This window comes from Conger conger, chromosome 6 (genome assembly GCF_963514075.1).
Source record: "Conger conger chromosome 6, fConCon1.1, whole genome shotgun sequence".
Taxonomy (NCBI): Eukaryota; Metazoa; Chordata; class Actinopteri; order Anguilliformes; family Congridae; genus Conger; species Conger conger.
In genome coordinates this window covers 49,906,608-49,920,312 of record NC_083765.1, presented here as the reverse complement: position 1 = coordinate 49,920,312, position 13,705 = coordinate 49,906,608, and the positions used below count along the sequence as shown (strand labels likewise).

Genomic DNA, 13,705 nt, shown 5'->3' with positions numbered 1-13,705 from the left:
GCTAGCACAGCAGTGTAAAACTCGTTACACGTGCTTTCATTTAGCAAATAAAAGTGTGAAATCAGATTGAAATTTTGCATAAAACAACTCGCTCATAAGCTTTCGACAGAGTAAATAACACAGGCTCATAGGCACAAAATTCTGAAGTCGAAGTAGAAACCAGAGTTTCTAACAAAGAGCAATGTTGGCACTGTGTAGTGGAATCAAACCTGATCTTGCCCATCACTTACACAAATGTTTTCCATTGAACACGTTTACTTCATTTTGTGGAAGGAAGAACCATGCCAGTCTACACTATCCTCATGGTATTTTCTTTTTTGAAATGAATCTTCCACAACAGCAGAAAATGTCTGTTGTCCTTTGGATGCTTCCAAGGCAATTATATAATTTCCATAGTAACTGCCTTTGATGGCTCACTTGTTTAGCAAAACAATCTGATGGTTCCAGCTTAAGAAGAAAGATTCTCTGGTGAAACATTTTCAGCAAGAGGTCCCATGCAGCCTGAGAATCAGTGCCCTTTTTTGTGCTGTTTACCATTGAAATTTGACTCTTTGACAGATTAATGATAATGATCTTTACTGATTTTTCTGCATGTCCTTTGACTTATCTTATTACAAGTATGGAAGGTGTTCGAATCTTGCTGTAATTGTTTCATTTTATATTCCATCTCTCTCCGGTTAAAACACCTGCAACAGCTAAATAACCGCACCAGTTTTTATTTCGCCATGTATAGTTGATGTACGTGATTTAGTGGATTTATGTTTGAGCACTTTAGAGACACAACAACATTCTTGTTCAGGGCCATCAAAACCCTCGGGCCTGCTCTGCTGGCATTAGAGAACGTCATCCTAGTCCCAGTGGCTCCACAGCGTAGTGTGGAAGCCATCAGGGAGTCCTCTCTCCTCCCCAAACTTGCATCATTTTTAATAACGATCATAAGCTCTCTCAGCCTCTCTGAGGAGGGGGTACAGAAGCCAATAACTCTGACCTAGAAGAGGGACTAAAGATAGTTTTTTTTTTGGTTTTTTTTTTAAGCTGGTGCCTAAACCGAAACCCTATTGCTTCGCTGTGAAGTGCGCTGTGTAAATCGCGGGTTTTAGCTGGGTTTTAACGGACACGTACTACAGAGACATAGGAGAGGCAGCTTGTCTCCGACGTTCTAGAAAGCAGCGCGATAACCTCGGGCTGTCCCCTCCACATCATCTTCCGGGGTCTCCTATTCCTTAAATAAGTGATATCCCACACCGCAGGTGCCTCCCCTAACGAATATAAGTTATTGTCATTCCCTTTCGTCTTCCCGCTGTCAGAGTTTAGACATTACTCCCCTCACCTCGCTTGCGTGTTTTATGCAACGTTTAAAGCGACGAGATGTGCGTTAAGTGGAGATTTTAAGCCTAGCGGTGATTCGCCCGCTGACCAGCTGCTGGGGAATTCCTGACGAGGGACGAATATTCGCCTGGTTGGTTGAGGTGTCTGAACCCAGTCAAGACGGCGGAGAGGCAACCGCCAGAGGCATTTCAACTGCATGTGTTAAAAACCGAGCACAGTAGAGCCCGTGTGCGTGCGTATGTGTGCGTGTGTGTGTGTATTTCACAGGGGTGGTGGTGTATAGTTTTCAATACAGATGTTGGTACATCCGCTATGTTGTGCAATAGTTTTCACTCAATGCTCAAGAGATTGTTTTCCGTTCCAGAGTTGGAAGACTTTTTTTTTTTCTATTTGTTAAAAAACGTTTTGTTTTTTTTCTAATGATGACCCACTGAATTTTGAATAATTATATAGGAGCCTATGAAACCATTATTATCAACTAAATGTCCTTGGTATCATATAAAATATGGATAATGGAGATGAGTAAGTTGATGAAGTCATTTTCACTATCCTTTTTGTTTTGTAATTCCGATTTTCACTGTTGAGTGTTTCATCCTAGCGCGTTTGGGTCTTATTCTACAGTCTACATTCCGAATGGATTGACATTAGTTTTGTATCATCACCAGTTGCAATATGGTTTGAAATATGGAATATGGCCACCGGACACCTAATATGAGGTCACTGACAACAGCCTTGCACAAATATTGAACACCAGTGTCTTAGAAGAATTTGTTTACTTGTCCTAAGCAGCCTGTGTCAACTTACCATAATTATAATTAAATAAAGGTTAATTATAATTATGTAGGGGATATGTTCCCTTAGAGTTTAAGCCTGAAATGATTTGTTTTGAATGACGTGTCAAGGTGTGAGAAATTGTGGAACTGCTGAACATTGCAAGCAGTCGTGACTCATATCGTACCTGTAAAAAAAAATACGTGGTTAAATAAATGCGCACAGGTAAATCGCAAGACAAGAACACAACAGCAACGAACGGGGGGCTGGCGGCACGGCAGTCGTGATTGTGGTGGCGTGTCACCGTGGTGGTGAGTAAACCTGGAAAAATCTATTCAAGGTGGCAGGTTCGTCGTCGTTTGAAGAAGCCAGCCCTTGCAGAAAGGAAGCCGCCCACACTAACAGGATGATCTTTCTCACATCATCAGAAGAAGAGACGCACAAACGCATCGCTGCACGAACCGTCATCACTTTCAGTCCGTTTGAAGACAAAAAAAAAACCTTTAGATGACTGACTTGAGTTGTTTTTCATTGACTCTTGTTAATCTTGATAATTGTTTTTCATTTATTAAAATGCGGTGTTAATATATGCCAGTTGATTTCCGAAACTAGGATTCGTATTTGAAACAGCTCGACGTCAAAGTGAAGTTTGGGTTGACTAGCTCCCCGCAGTGTAAACTGCTGCGAAAGTGCCAGTGGCAATATGTGGAGATCGTCACAGCACAGCATTGCTTGGACAATAGGATTCTGTCGGACGAATTTCCAAACACAAACTTTAGAGCGCGGCCATATTCTTCATTTTATACCAGGCAACCGGTTCCCGAGAGTAATAACTGAAATAGGGAAAAGTCCCACCCCAGTAGAAAGTAACCTATAGCAGCTCAATGGAGTCGCTTTATTCAGGCATTTCACATTTCACAAAGTTTACGAAATTCATAATCGCACTGAGGAAATGTTCTCGGCCTCCATTAATGATAAGTAATGAACCGGTTGCATTTGCAGGGCATAAAACAAAAGGAGTGCAGTGTATTGGCGTGTTTGAGATAATTTCAAGAGCAATGCAACGGAAGTTGTCTAACCGAGGGCCACAAATGTAACATCTTAGGCAGATTATCAACAACAAAATCCATCATCATGTTTTAGTATTTGAGTGATGCTAAAAAGCCACCATCGCTCTGACGTTGTAAAGTTCAGAAGCACTAACTGAGGTAGAATGCTGAAAATGACGTCATATCAAATAACAAATGGGCGCACCAAATGTACTCATTAGTGTACTAACTAATTAGTTACCCTGTGTACCTCACCTCAACGGGAATTTAAAAATAACAACGCAGAAGAACGAGAAGTCTTTTGACTCGTTTCAGACTATGAGATGTGTGTTTTGTGGCAATGTATCGTGATTACTCCTTGCAATCGGTTGAATATTAACTACCGCCAGCGCTTGAGATCCAAGACTGCTGCAATAGCACCCCCTCCTGGCTGAAATGGGGAACACACGAGAATGAAGGGAATCCTGTATGTTTCAGAACTGTTGCTTGCAATAGTATGCCTACAATCAGGCGTGTTCTCTTCATTATAAAGACCATGTCCAATTGAATTTATTTATTTATTTTTTAATAACTACATATGCAGATTATGCATAAAGAACATCCGATGATATTTCATGAACTTTATTAAGTTGAAATATTAAATGTTTCAATGTTCTATTGTGAAAAGCTACAAAGTTATTATATTGTCCGCTGGTTTGTTTCTCGTTTGGAAACTTTACTGTGTAAATGTTCAAGTTTAATTTTAGCCAATCAGTGAGGAGACCATGATGATCTTCCAATCAGAAGTGAATGTCCATTGGCAGACCTGCCAACCTTTACGCATTTTGCGTATCAGATACGCATTTAGACACCAAACTACGCTGCTACGATTTGTCACTTCAAAATACGCGAATTTGAGTTAAACTGTCTGTGCATTCGCGCACTAGGCAACTCGTCTATGGGTGTAACCGCATTGGGCAGCAACCTGTTGGGAAAAGAAGACTTCGACCAATCATAGCGCTAGTTTTAAACTCTTCAAATAGGCTACAAGCGGAGAGCCGGGGGAGCCGTCAAAACGAAAGTAACGAAATTGGTTTTCTCTCCTCAGTCCATCTTAATACTGTGACTGGTTTTACAAGAGAACACCGTTTCAAAGGTAAATGGTCAGGGTATGGGAATTGTGAATTGCGTCCATTTTAATAAGCCTGCCAACTTCTGGAAAATAAAGCAAGGACAACCGTCCTAACGTGATAGCTCAAACCCAATGTTCCGCCTTATCTGAAGGAAATATTTGTTCCAGCTTGTTTTGATATTTGACCCAGACCTATATCAAAACAATATTGCATAGCCTAAAGTGAAAAAATATGGTAGCCTACTGACGTTTCCATCCAGTCAACCGATAGGCTACTGTGCGTTAAGACCTTCCAAACTACACGTGCATGTGAGATTCTTATGAGCAGCGTACGAAGTGTTTTCACGCAAGTGCGTGTGGTAGCCTAATAAGAAAAACACGAGGATTATGATGATTATGTGTGTTCGTGTATGTGTGTGCCTTGCAGTTAATAATACACATTACGTCAGATGAGGATACTAACAGAGAGAGAGTGGGAAGCAAATCTAAAAAGAAGCGAGTCTATGCCCCTCAGAAGTTCCTGACGAAGTATCAAGATCAATGGCCATGCCTCCGCCCCTCTAAACTGCCTAATCATGCGTTTTGCACCGTGTGCAATTATGATTTTGACGTTAGCCATCAAGGAGCTACAGGTAATAATATTACTAACATAGAAATGCTTTCATTTCTATACATGGGCCATTCTTTTTTCCAAATTAGGCCATTATGTGTGCCTATATAAGCTGCTGCTGCTTTTCATAAAAGACAGTGCTTTCCAACACAATACATAGACCATGTTGTTTTTATACTGCAACATAGCCTGTTCATGTTTCTGTGAATATGAATATAATATAAAGGCTATATTATGGGATAGGCCATAGTATAATTTATTTTCATTACTATTAACAATTTATTGTAAGTGTGGTTATCGGTTTGTATGAGCACACACAACATTCATTAAATATTAATATTGAAACAAAAAACAGTATACAGGTATTCTGAAATATTCACTTTCAATGTGTAGTGTATTTCAAAGTGTAGTGAAGAGCAAGAGAATCTGGTGAAAAAAAACTATTTTGCCTGATCTCTTTTACTGTCAAAACTAAATTTATGAAAAAAGGATTTAGAATGTGTGTGTGTGTGTGTGTGTGTGTGTGTGTGTGTGTGTGTTTTGCAGACTGCCGACGCCATGTGGAGGGTAAAAAACATTCAAAAAAAGAAGCTGCCACAGATTCAGTGCCAAGATTGAATTCATTCTTCTTACAATCCCAAGACCTCAGGGCTATACGAGCAGAAATGTTTTATACAACGCACTTAGCAGAGCACAATATACCTTTAGCTGTGGCAGCTCATGCCGGCCCACTGTTCAGGAAAATGTTTCCTGACAGTGAGATAGCAAAACTATATGGCTGCGGTAGAACAAAGACAACTTCCATAATGACAACATTGGCCAGTCATGACGATGAGTGTCTCACAGAAATTATGAAAAGGTCTGCATTCAGCCTGGCCACAGATGGCAGCACGGACATGGATGACATAAAGATGTACCCAATTGTAGTTAGGATTTTTGATGCCAGTGCCGGGAGGGTCGTTGTTATACTACATAAGATCTGTGAATCAAGAGAATCTACGGGGAGAGCAATATTTGATCTACTTGATGGAGAGCTAAAACAGAGATGCATACCATGGTCAAATTGCATCAGCCTTGCAGCTGACAATACTGCTGTCATGCAAGGTTTGGGGAAAGGTGTAGCAGCTTTTTTGAACGCACAGCACATCTATTTAATTGGTTGTCCCTGCCACCTGATACACCTAGCTGCGGAACGGGCATCCAGGGTGCTTGGTGTGAATGTGGAAGACTTCCTTGTCACCATTTACTACTATCTGGACAAAAGCAGCAAGAGGAAGTCAAATCTGCGTGATGTTCAGGTCATGTGCAATACAGAGGTGAGGAAGATCCTCAAGATGGCTTCAACCAAATGGCTCTCTCTGGGGCAGTGTGTGAACCGTATTTTGCAACAGTGGGATGCTCTCACGGTTTTCTTTGAAAATGAGGTGAATGCAGGGAAGAAAATGAAGACCTCAGTTTCCTCCAGCATGCCAAAGTCTGCTGCTGATCCTGTTCAAAAATCCAAAGCCACACCCTCCACCAGTTTACCTGCAATAGTGCAGCCCAAGCTGTTCTCTTCCACCCTACCAAAGCTGCCCACATCCTCTCCTGGTCCTGCCAAGAGGTCTAAAGCAACACCACTTAGTAAACCAGAGGTTAAAGCTCCTGCACACATTGCTCCACAGTTTGACTTGACAACTTTCCCCTTCAAGCAAAATGAAAACGGAAAGAGATGTGCAAAAGAAAAAGAAAAGTCTGAAAGAACCAAGAAAGAAGAGAAAGGGGATCTGACAAAACCTGAAAAGGTACTTCAGTTCCTCACCAACCCTATGTCAAAGGCCTATGCACTTTTTCTGCAGAGGGCCATACCTATTTTTGATATTGGCAACAAGATGCTTCAGAAAGAGGAGCCATGCATACATATCCTGCTTCAAACTTTGGAACTGCAACTGCAAAAGATACTGCTTTCGTTCTGTAAACCTGAGGCTGTGATTACCATGATGAATGAAATTTCTCATGCAGCTCCCTGATGAGGAACTCTCAATTGGCCATGACTCCAACAACTTCATCCAAAGCCAGGGTAACCTAGAACTGAGGCCATTCTACAGAGATGTCAAGAAGTCCTTTTTGTCTGCAGCTGACTACATGATTTCCAAATTTCCATTTGGGGATGTGCTGCTTGTGCATGCTGTTGTGGCAGACATAGAGAAGATGCAGTCTGTGAAATTCCTTTCTCTCAAGTTTTTCATCTGCCGCTTTCCTTCTATTCTGCCTGAAAAGATCACTGTGGATCAGGTAGAGGATGAGTTCCGGATGTATCAAACCACCAGGTTTGAGGACAGCATCCTCAGGAAGCGCATTGATGAGGCCTGGAGAGACATTGGCCAGTTGAAGAGGGGGTCTGGCATCTCAGTCTCAGTCAAATATATTTGCTTAAAAGGACCTAACAAGGTTGTGGTGAAGGAAAATATCATGCCTTTTGAGATTTTCAGTTATTTAATGTGTTGTTTGATATTTGTCCAAGGGACATAGCAGTTTTCAGTTATTTATAATGTCTAATGTCTGTTTAAAAGACATAGAAAGCCCTTTGGTTTTTCTGTTATTTATACAGTATAATGTTAAATGTTAAAGGGGACATAGCATGCTATTTGGGATTCTTTGTTATTTATAATGTCCAATGTATTTAAGACACATAATATTCCATAGGCCAATACAATTTTCAATTACTGTATGTTTAAGTTTAAGTTCTGTTTAAGGGACATATTTTTTGGGTTTTCAGTTACATTTTGCCAAATGTCTTGGTGAAAACATTGGAACATATTCCAAAATTTGAGGTGTATCAAAGCACAGAAAACTATAAATATATTGCCTTTTCATTAAAAGAGTTCTTGTTTTCTCCATAGTCTACTTGTATGTTGAATAACTAGATATGGTGATGAGTGGGATCTATGTGCTTAGTAATAAGTTGTGATGAGTGAGCATGTGAACTCAATCAATACTGATCAGCAAATGTGCCTGACCTCGCGCCGTGCCTGACCTCGCGCCGTGCCGTGCCTGACCTCGCGCCGTGCCGTGCCTGACGCCGTGCCGTGCCTGACGCCGTGCCGTGCCTGACCTCGCGCCGTGCCTGACCTCGCGCCGTGCCTGACCTCGCGCCGTGCCTGACGCCGTGCCGTGCCTGACGCCGCGCCGTGCCTGACCTCGCGCCGTGCCTGACCTCGCGCCGTGCCTGACCTCGCGCCGTGCCGTGCCTGACCTCGCGCCGTGCCTGACGCCGTGCCGTGCCTGACCTCGCGCCGTGCCTGACCTCGCGCCGTGCCGTGCCTGACGCCGTGCCGTGCCTGACGCCGTGCCGTGCCTGACGCCGCGCCGTGCCTGACCTCGCGCCGTGCCTGACCTCGCGCCGTGCCGTGCCTGACCTCGCGCCGTGCCGTGCCTGACGCCGTGCCGTGCCTGACCTCGCGCCGTGCCTGACCTCGCGCCGTGCCGTGCCTGACGCCGTGCCGTGCCTGACCTCGCGCCGTGCCTGACCTCGCGCCGTGCCTGACGCCGTGCCGTGCCTGACCTCGCGCCGTGCCTGACCTCGCGCCGTGCCTGACGCCGTGCCGTGCCTGACGCCGCGCCGTGCCGTGCCTGACCTCGCGCCGTGCCTGACCTCGCGCCGTGCCTGACCTCGCGCCGTGCCTGACCTCGCGCCGTGCCTGACGCCGCGTCGTGCCGTGCCTGACCTCGCGCCGTGCCTGACGCCGCGTCGTGCCGTGCCTGACCTCGCGCCGTGCCGTGCCTGACGCCGCGCCGTGCCGTGCCTGACCTCGCGCCGTGCCGTGCCTGACGCCGTGCCGTGCCTGACGCCGTGCCGTGCCTGACCTCGCGCCGTGCCTGACCTCGCGCCGTGCCTGACGCCGCGCCGTGCCGTGCCTGACCTCGCGCCGTGCCGTGCCTGACGCCGCGCCGTGCCGTGCCTGACCTCGCGCCGTGCCGTGCCTGACCTCGCGCCGTGCCGTGCCTGACCTCGCGCCGTGCCTGACCTCGCGCCGTGCCGTGCCGCACCGCACCGCCACAGTAAGTAAGTTGGTCACACCATGTCAGACCTTCAGTGCTCTAAAACAGTGTTCAGATTCTTTACATCAAAAGGGAGTTCAGTTATCTTCTCCTTTGTCAGGCTGAAGGTAAAGGTAAAGCTCTATTTCGTGGCTTAATTAGCACTTGAAGTGCGGGAAATAATTGGTTCCACCGGATTCCTGACTTTAACCCCATATTGTATTTTTGTTAATCCGTTCACTGCCCGTGTTGCTTCTTCTCATCTGGTCCAGGGCCCATCTGTTTCAGGATTTTGTGCCAACTTCCGGTCTTAATTATTTAATTGACTGAATCGTATCTTATCTGACGTGTATGAGCACCGGCTACAGCTGCAAGTGTATCCTGATGATTTTACTGTGCTCAAGTACAGGCTTGAACCAGGGTCATTTATAGAGCTGTCAGCAAATTAAAAACAAGGCAGTTGGTTGGAACAAAAACCAGTACACAGACTAAACTCACAGTCCCCGAGGCCCAAGAACTGCTGGTTTTCCACCCTCCCTTTACCTGGGAGTCGGGTGTGAGGACAGTGGCTTGTGGCCAAATTTGGCGCTGGCAAGGAATTTGATACCAGCCAAACTCTGGTTTGGTTTTTTATCCTGATCTGAATCAGCCAATGTGTAGTCAAAAGTAGTTTAAGTATGTTTTTATTCCATGCATTATTCCAGTCTACAGTGCAGTGCGTAAGTATTTGGATAGGGAGACATTTGTTGTTTTTGTTCTGTACTCCGGAAATCAAACCGCTGAAATAAAACAATTACAAAGTGGTTAAAGTGCAGACTTTAGCTTTAATCTGATGGGTTTTTAATGTGCATTTTGGGTGACTGTTATACTATGTACTATATTGTTTAAGTGATTATGTGAAGGGCTACACCTTTTACCCAATGTAAAAACCCTCAAATTAAAGCTGAGAGTCTGCACTTCAACTCTTTTGTTTGCTGGAGTACAGAGTTAAAGTAACAACAAAAAAAAAAAAAGGTGTCGCTGTCCAAATACATATGGACTGCACTGCATCAAAGCTGACTCTCCAACAGGGGCGTCCCAAACTCACGTTTCTTGTGTCTGTTCCCTTTCTCCACACACAGTGAACGAGGTCATCGGCAGGGACATGTCGCGGGCCCCGGGGCCCCAATCATAGCCGGGGGCTCTCCCCCCGCCCCGCGCCCCCGCCACCACCCCGAAAACCAGGCCCGTGGAGGCGTCGGCGTTCCCCCTTCCTGCGCTTCCAGGCCCGGGGGGAGGGAGGGACACCCACGCAGCCGAAACTGTGTCCATACACGTCTCCGTGGACGCAGGACGCCTTGCGCAGGCTGCGGACGAACCCTCCTCCCAGGACCGGGCAGCGTGTGACATGTCAGTGTGACGGTGATAAAACAAGCCCCCCCGCCCCTTCCCCTGTCGGATTAAACGGTTGTTTTTGTGTGACAGGCTCCATGTTGGTACGACTGTTAAATTTAGGCACTATGCACCAGAAGGTCCCCACGATGACAGGAGGAAAAGTGTCTCGATTTCCATAGGTACTTCAGTCCTTGTTGCATTTCTCACGGTTTTGTTGTGGAATAGCGTCTTGAGCGTGCGGACGTACGTACGTCTGAATCCAGCTGAAGGAGCCTCTGGAGCAGAGAGGAGCAGCTTTCACATGGAGGACGCCTGCTGTCTGCTTCCCTAGCCAGCGTGTTCCCCGCGATGCAGGTCCTAAATGGCATTAGCTCATTCTGCCGCGATCGATCCGGATCGATCAGGAGCGACCTGGAGGTCGTCAGCGTCAGCGTCTGACCCCGCTCGCCCACACGGGCTGGCCATCACCGGGGTCAGGGGTCGGCGACACGTCACCACACGTCATGACACATGATTATACGATCGCGTACGCAGAACAACACCCCATTCTGCCTACTGAGCACAACGGAGTAAATCAGTTGGGCTTGGGTCAGGAAGAACAGGCCAATCGGCCCTGGAGCCTCATGGGAAGTGTAGTTTGCAACATTCCAACACTTTAAAAAAAATCTTTTTTTACTTAGATTATATAAATTAGATTATATAATGTGTATTTTTTCTTCCACTTCAGGTTACACAAATGCCTTACAACTGTTTGATAGCTCTAGAGGATTTCAAAGGCAATTCCTAGAAATTTAGCATTTTTATGTCGCTGGTTTTAGAAAAAAATAAATGAAAATTTATTTTAGAAATATTGCAGAGGATTTACGAGTGCATACAAGATGCAGCTGTAAACAACACGTTTGAATAGACCATTTTCATATCTCCTGAACCTCTATTTGAATATAAAGTTACCAGATGGGGTTTTTTAGTTGGATAGTGTTGAAGAGAGCAGATTACAATGCTTAATGGCCAGCACTGCCCTGCAAATTACTGTTCATACACAGGAACCTGTTCGTGCCTTTCGACTAAAATTAATTGTCTATATTATTTACCAACAGGATATAAGTTATGAAGATTAAGATACATTTATGCAGGGGATACAACACAAATTAGTGGAAACAAAACCCGGAAACCATGCAACTAATTTGCAGTGAACAAGGTGAATTCTTAGCATAAAGAACAAACTATCCCACAATGCACTCCTGGATGGGTTTTGTCTCGTTTGCAGAGATGCTCGCTACTGTGGATCACTTGGGTTCACAATAATCCAATCTATTTTGCTTTTGTTCTGCAAAAGTATGCAATAATGGTACATGACAGTGCTTTGTTTGGGGGGTTGGGCTGTCTTTAAATCGAGAAAATTGACCTAGAATTGGCCTAAAAATATTGCATTCAAAAGTCAGAATTAAGGGCAGATGTCACCTGAATCCAGGCCATAGTCTGGTGGCCTATTTGCCTACCGCCTGACATGCTGCTGACTTTGGAACATGGCAAAATGCAGTATACTGTGCTCTGGGGCATAGTAATATATGTCTCTAATATTTTTAATCATTTTAATTGAAAGTGAAATGGCTTGTATGTCTTTCCAATAATAAACTGGCCATTCTGGTCTCAGCAAGTCTTTGAAATTAAAGGTTGTCGATGTCGGAGTGAATCACAGTGAATTCATCTATGCACTAAAAACCTGTCCGATGCCTTTCAAAAATAACCTCGATGCCTGCAGACGTCCAGTATAAGCTGTAGAGATTGTTAGCACAGAAACAAAACACAAGGCATATTCCTTCAGAAGTGCAAGGTCATGACTATCTTTGAAAGGATACAGGATATGCGTCTTATATTTGTATTTGCGCACACATTCGTGCATATTTGTTCCCAATAAAACTGTAGATATTGCTTCTTTTTTCTTTTCTTTTTTTCAATGGAGAAAAAGCACGTGGTAGCATTGGACTATGCAAACTAAGGCTGTGACAAGCTGTGAGATTTCGCACGTACGTGTATTCACATGAGCTCATTCTCACATCGATTGTATTATGCAGAAATGTACGTGTATGAGGAATGTCTTTTGCTATATTGCGCTTTTCGGTGTCTGATGTTATCCGTTTAAAAATATAAAACAATATACTGTAGAAACGCCTTATTGTAAGTAACGATTACTCCTTGTATGTAAACAATTGTTTTCCAAAGGATTTGTGAAAACGAGATTGAGTTAGGACAACAGGGTGGAAACTGGTTAGGCCCACAGCCCTGACAAACTTTGGACAACACAAATGTCTCCAGTCGGCATGCTCCACTGCGCTTCTTTTTTATCAAAGGTCGAGAAACGCGTTTGCTGCTTTCAAACATGGTGGAACGCATGCTGTCGAACTCTATTTTTGATACTCTAAAATGGATGTAATTCCTAACGGTATGTGGTAAAAAAAAATTTTTTTTAAAGGTTTTGTAAAATAAAAGAGAAAATGTCGACTTAGCCGAGGTTTACGGAGCCTTGTATTGTAATTTGGTGTACATTTTGTATTTTAAGGTTTTGTAATTTTTAAGAATGCAGTGCTTTTTTTTCTGGAGCTATTCAAAGGGAATGCCTTGCGTTTTAGGGTCTTCTTACAGTACATAGTGTATCATTAAAAGGAAAATCCAGAACCAGGTCCTGGTGTTTGTGTCTGTGTTTCAGTGTCACTGGAAAACTGTTAAGGAGGGAGCCAAGATTATGTGACCATATGGTTTCAACAGAACTGCAAGCAGGGCCTATATCAAGATGAAATGTAGAGGTTTTCATATCTCTGAGTGATTTGGCCGCAGGCTACATCTTGTGAGAGATTTGCCTCTAGCCCTACTGCAGCACTCTGTGGTCTATGGAGTGTAGAGAACCCCTCTAGTCCTACTGCAGCACTCTGTGGTGTGTAGAGAACCCATCTAGCCCTACTGCAGCACTCTGTGGTGTGTAGTGAAGCCCTCTAGCCCTACTGCAGCACTCTGGTGTGTAGTGAACCCCTCTAGCCCTACTGCAGCACTCTGTGGTGTGTAGTGAACCCCTCTAGCCCTACTGCAGCACTCTGTGGTGTTTAGTGAACCCCTCTACCCCTACTGCAGCACTCTGTGGTGTGTAGTGAACCCCTCTAGCCCTACTGCAGCACTCTGTGGTGTGTACAAGAACCCCTCTAGTCTTACTGCAACACTCTGTGGGAGTATTTCATATGTTCCAGTACAGGCAAGCTGCAAGCGGAGCGCAGCTTGGAAAAGTATTTGAATCAAAACAATGACGTATTTGACCCAAGTCTGGAGCAGGAAGACCCTCATCCTGTGGTCTCAGGGCTGGCACATGGTAACATTATATGTCGCAACAGCACCCCCTGCTGGTTCTTCGATGGTACTAATCAGATGGGATTTTTCAGCGTGAGACTCTTA

General features: G+C 44.7%; 1 protein-coding gene across 1 annotated transcript in view; it reads left to right on the top strand.

Annotated features, from left to right (window-relative positions):
* LOC133130919 (nuclear factor of activated T-cells, cytoplasmic 3-like) overlaps positions 1-12,944 on the top strand; it is a 79,825-nt gene extending 66,881 nt beyond the window's left edge. Inside the window, exon 10 of the mRNA XM_061245918.1 lies at positions 10,012-12,944. Within this exon, the coding sequence (XP_061101902.1) occupies positions 10,012-10,064 (53 nt within the window). The 3' untranslated portion in view covers positions 10,065-12,944. The remainder of the gene's footprint in view (positions 1-10,011) is intronic.
* The last annotated feature ends 761 nt before the right edge of the window (positions 12,945-13,705 follow it).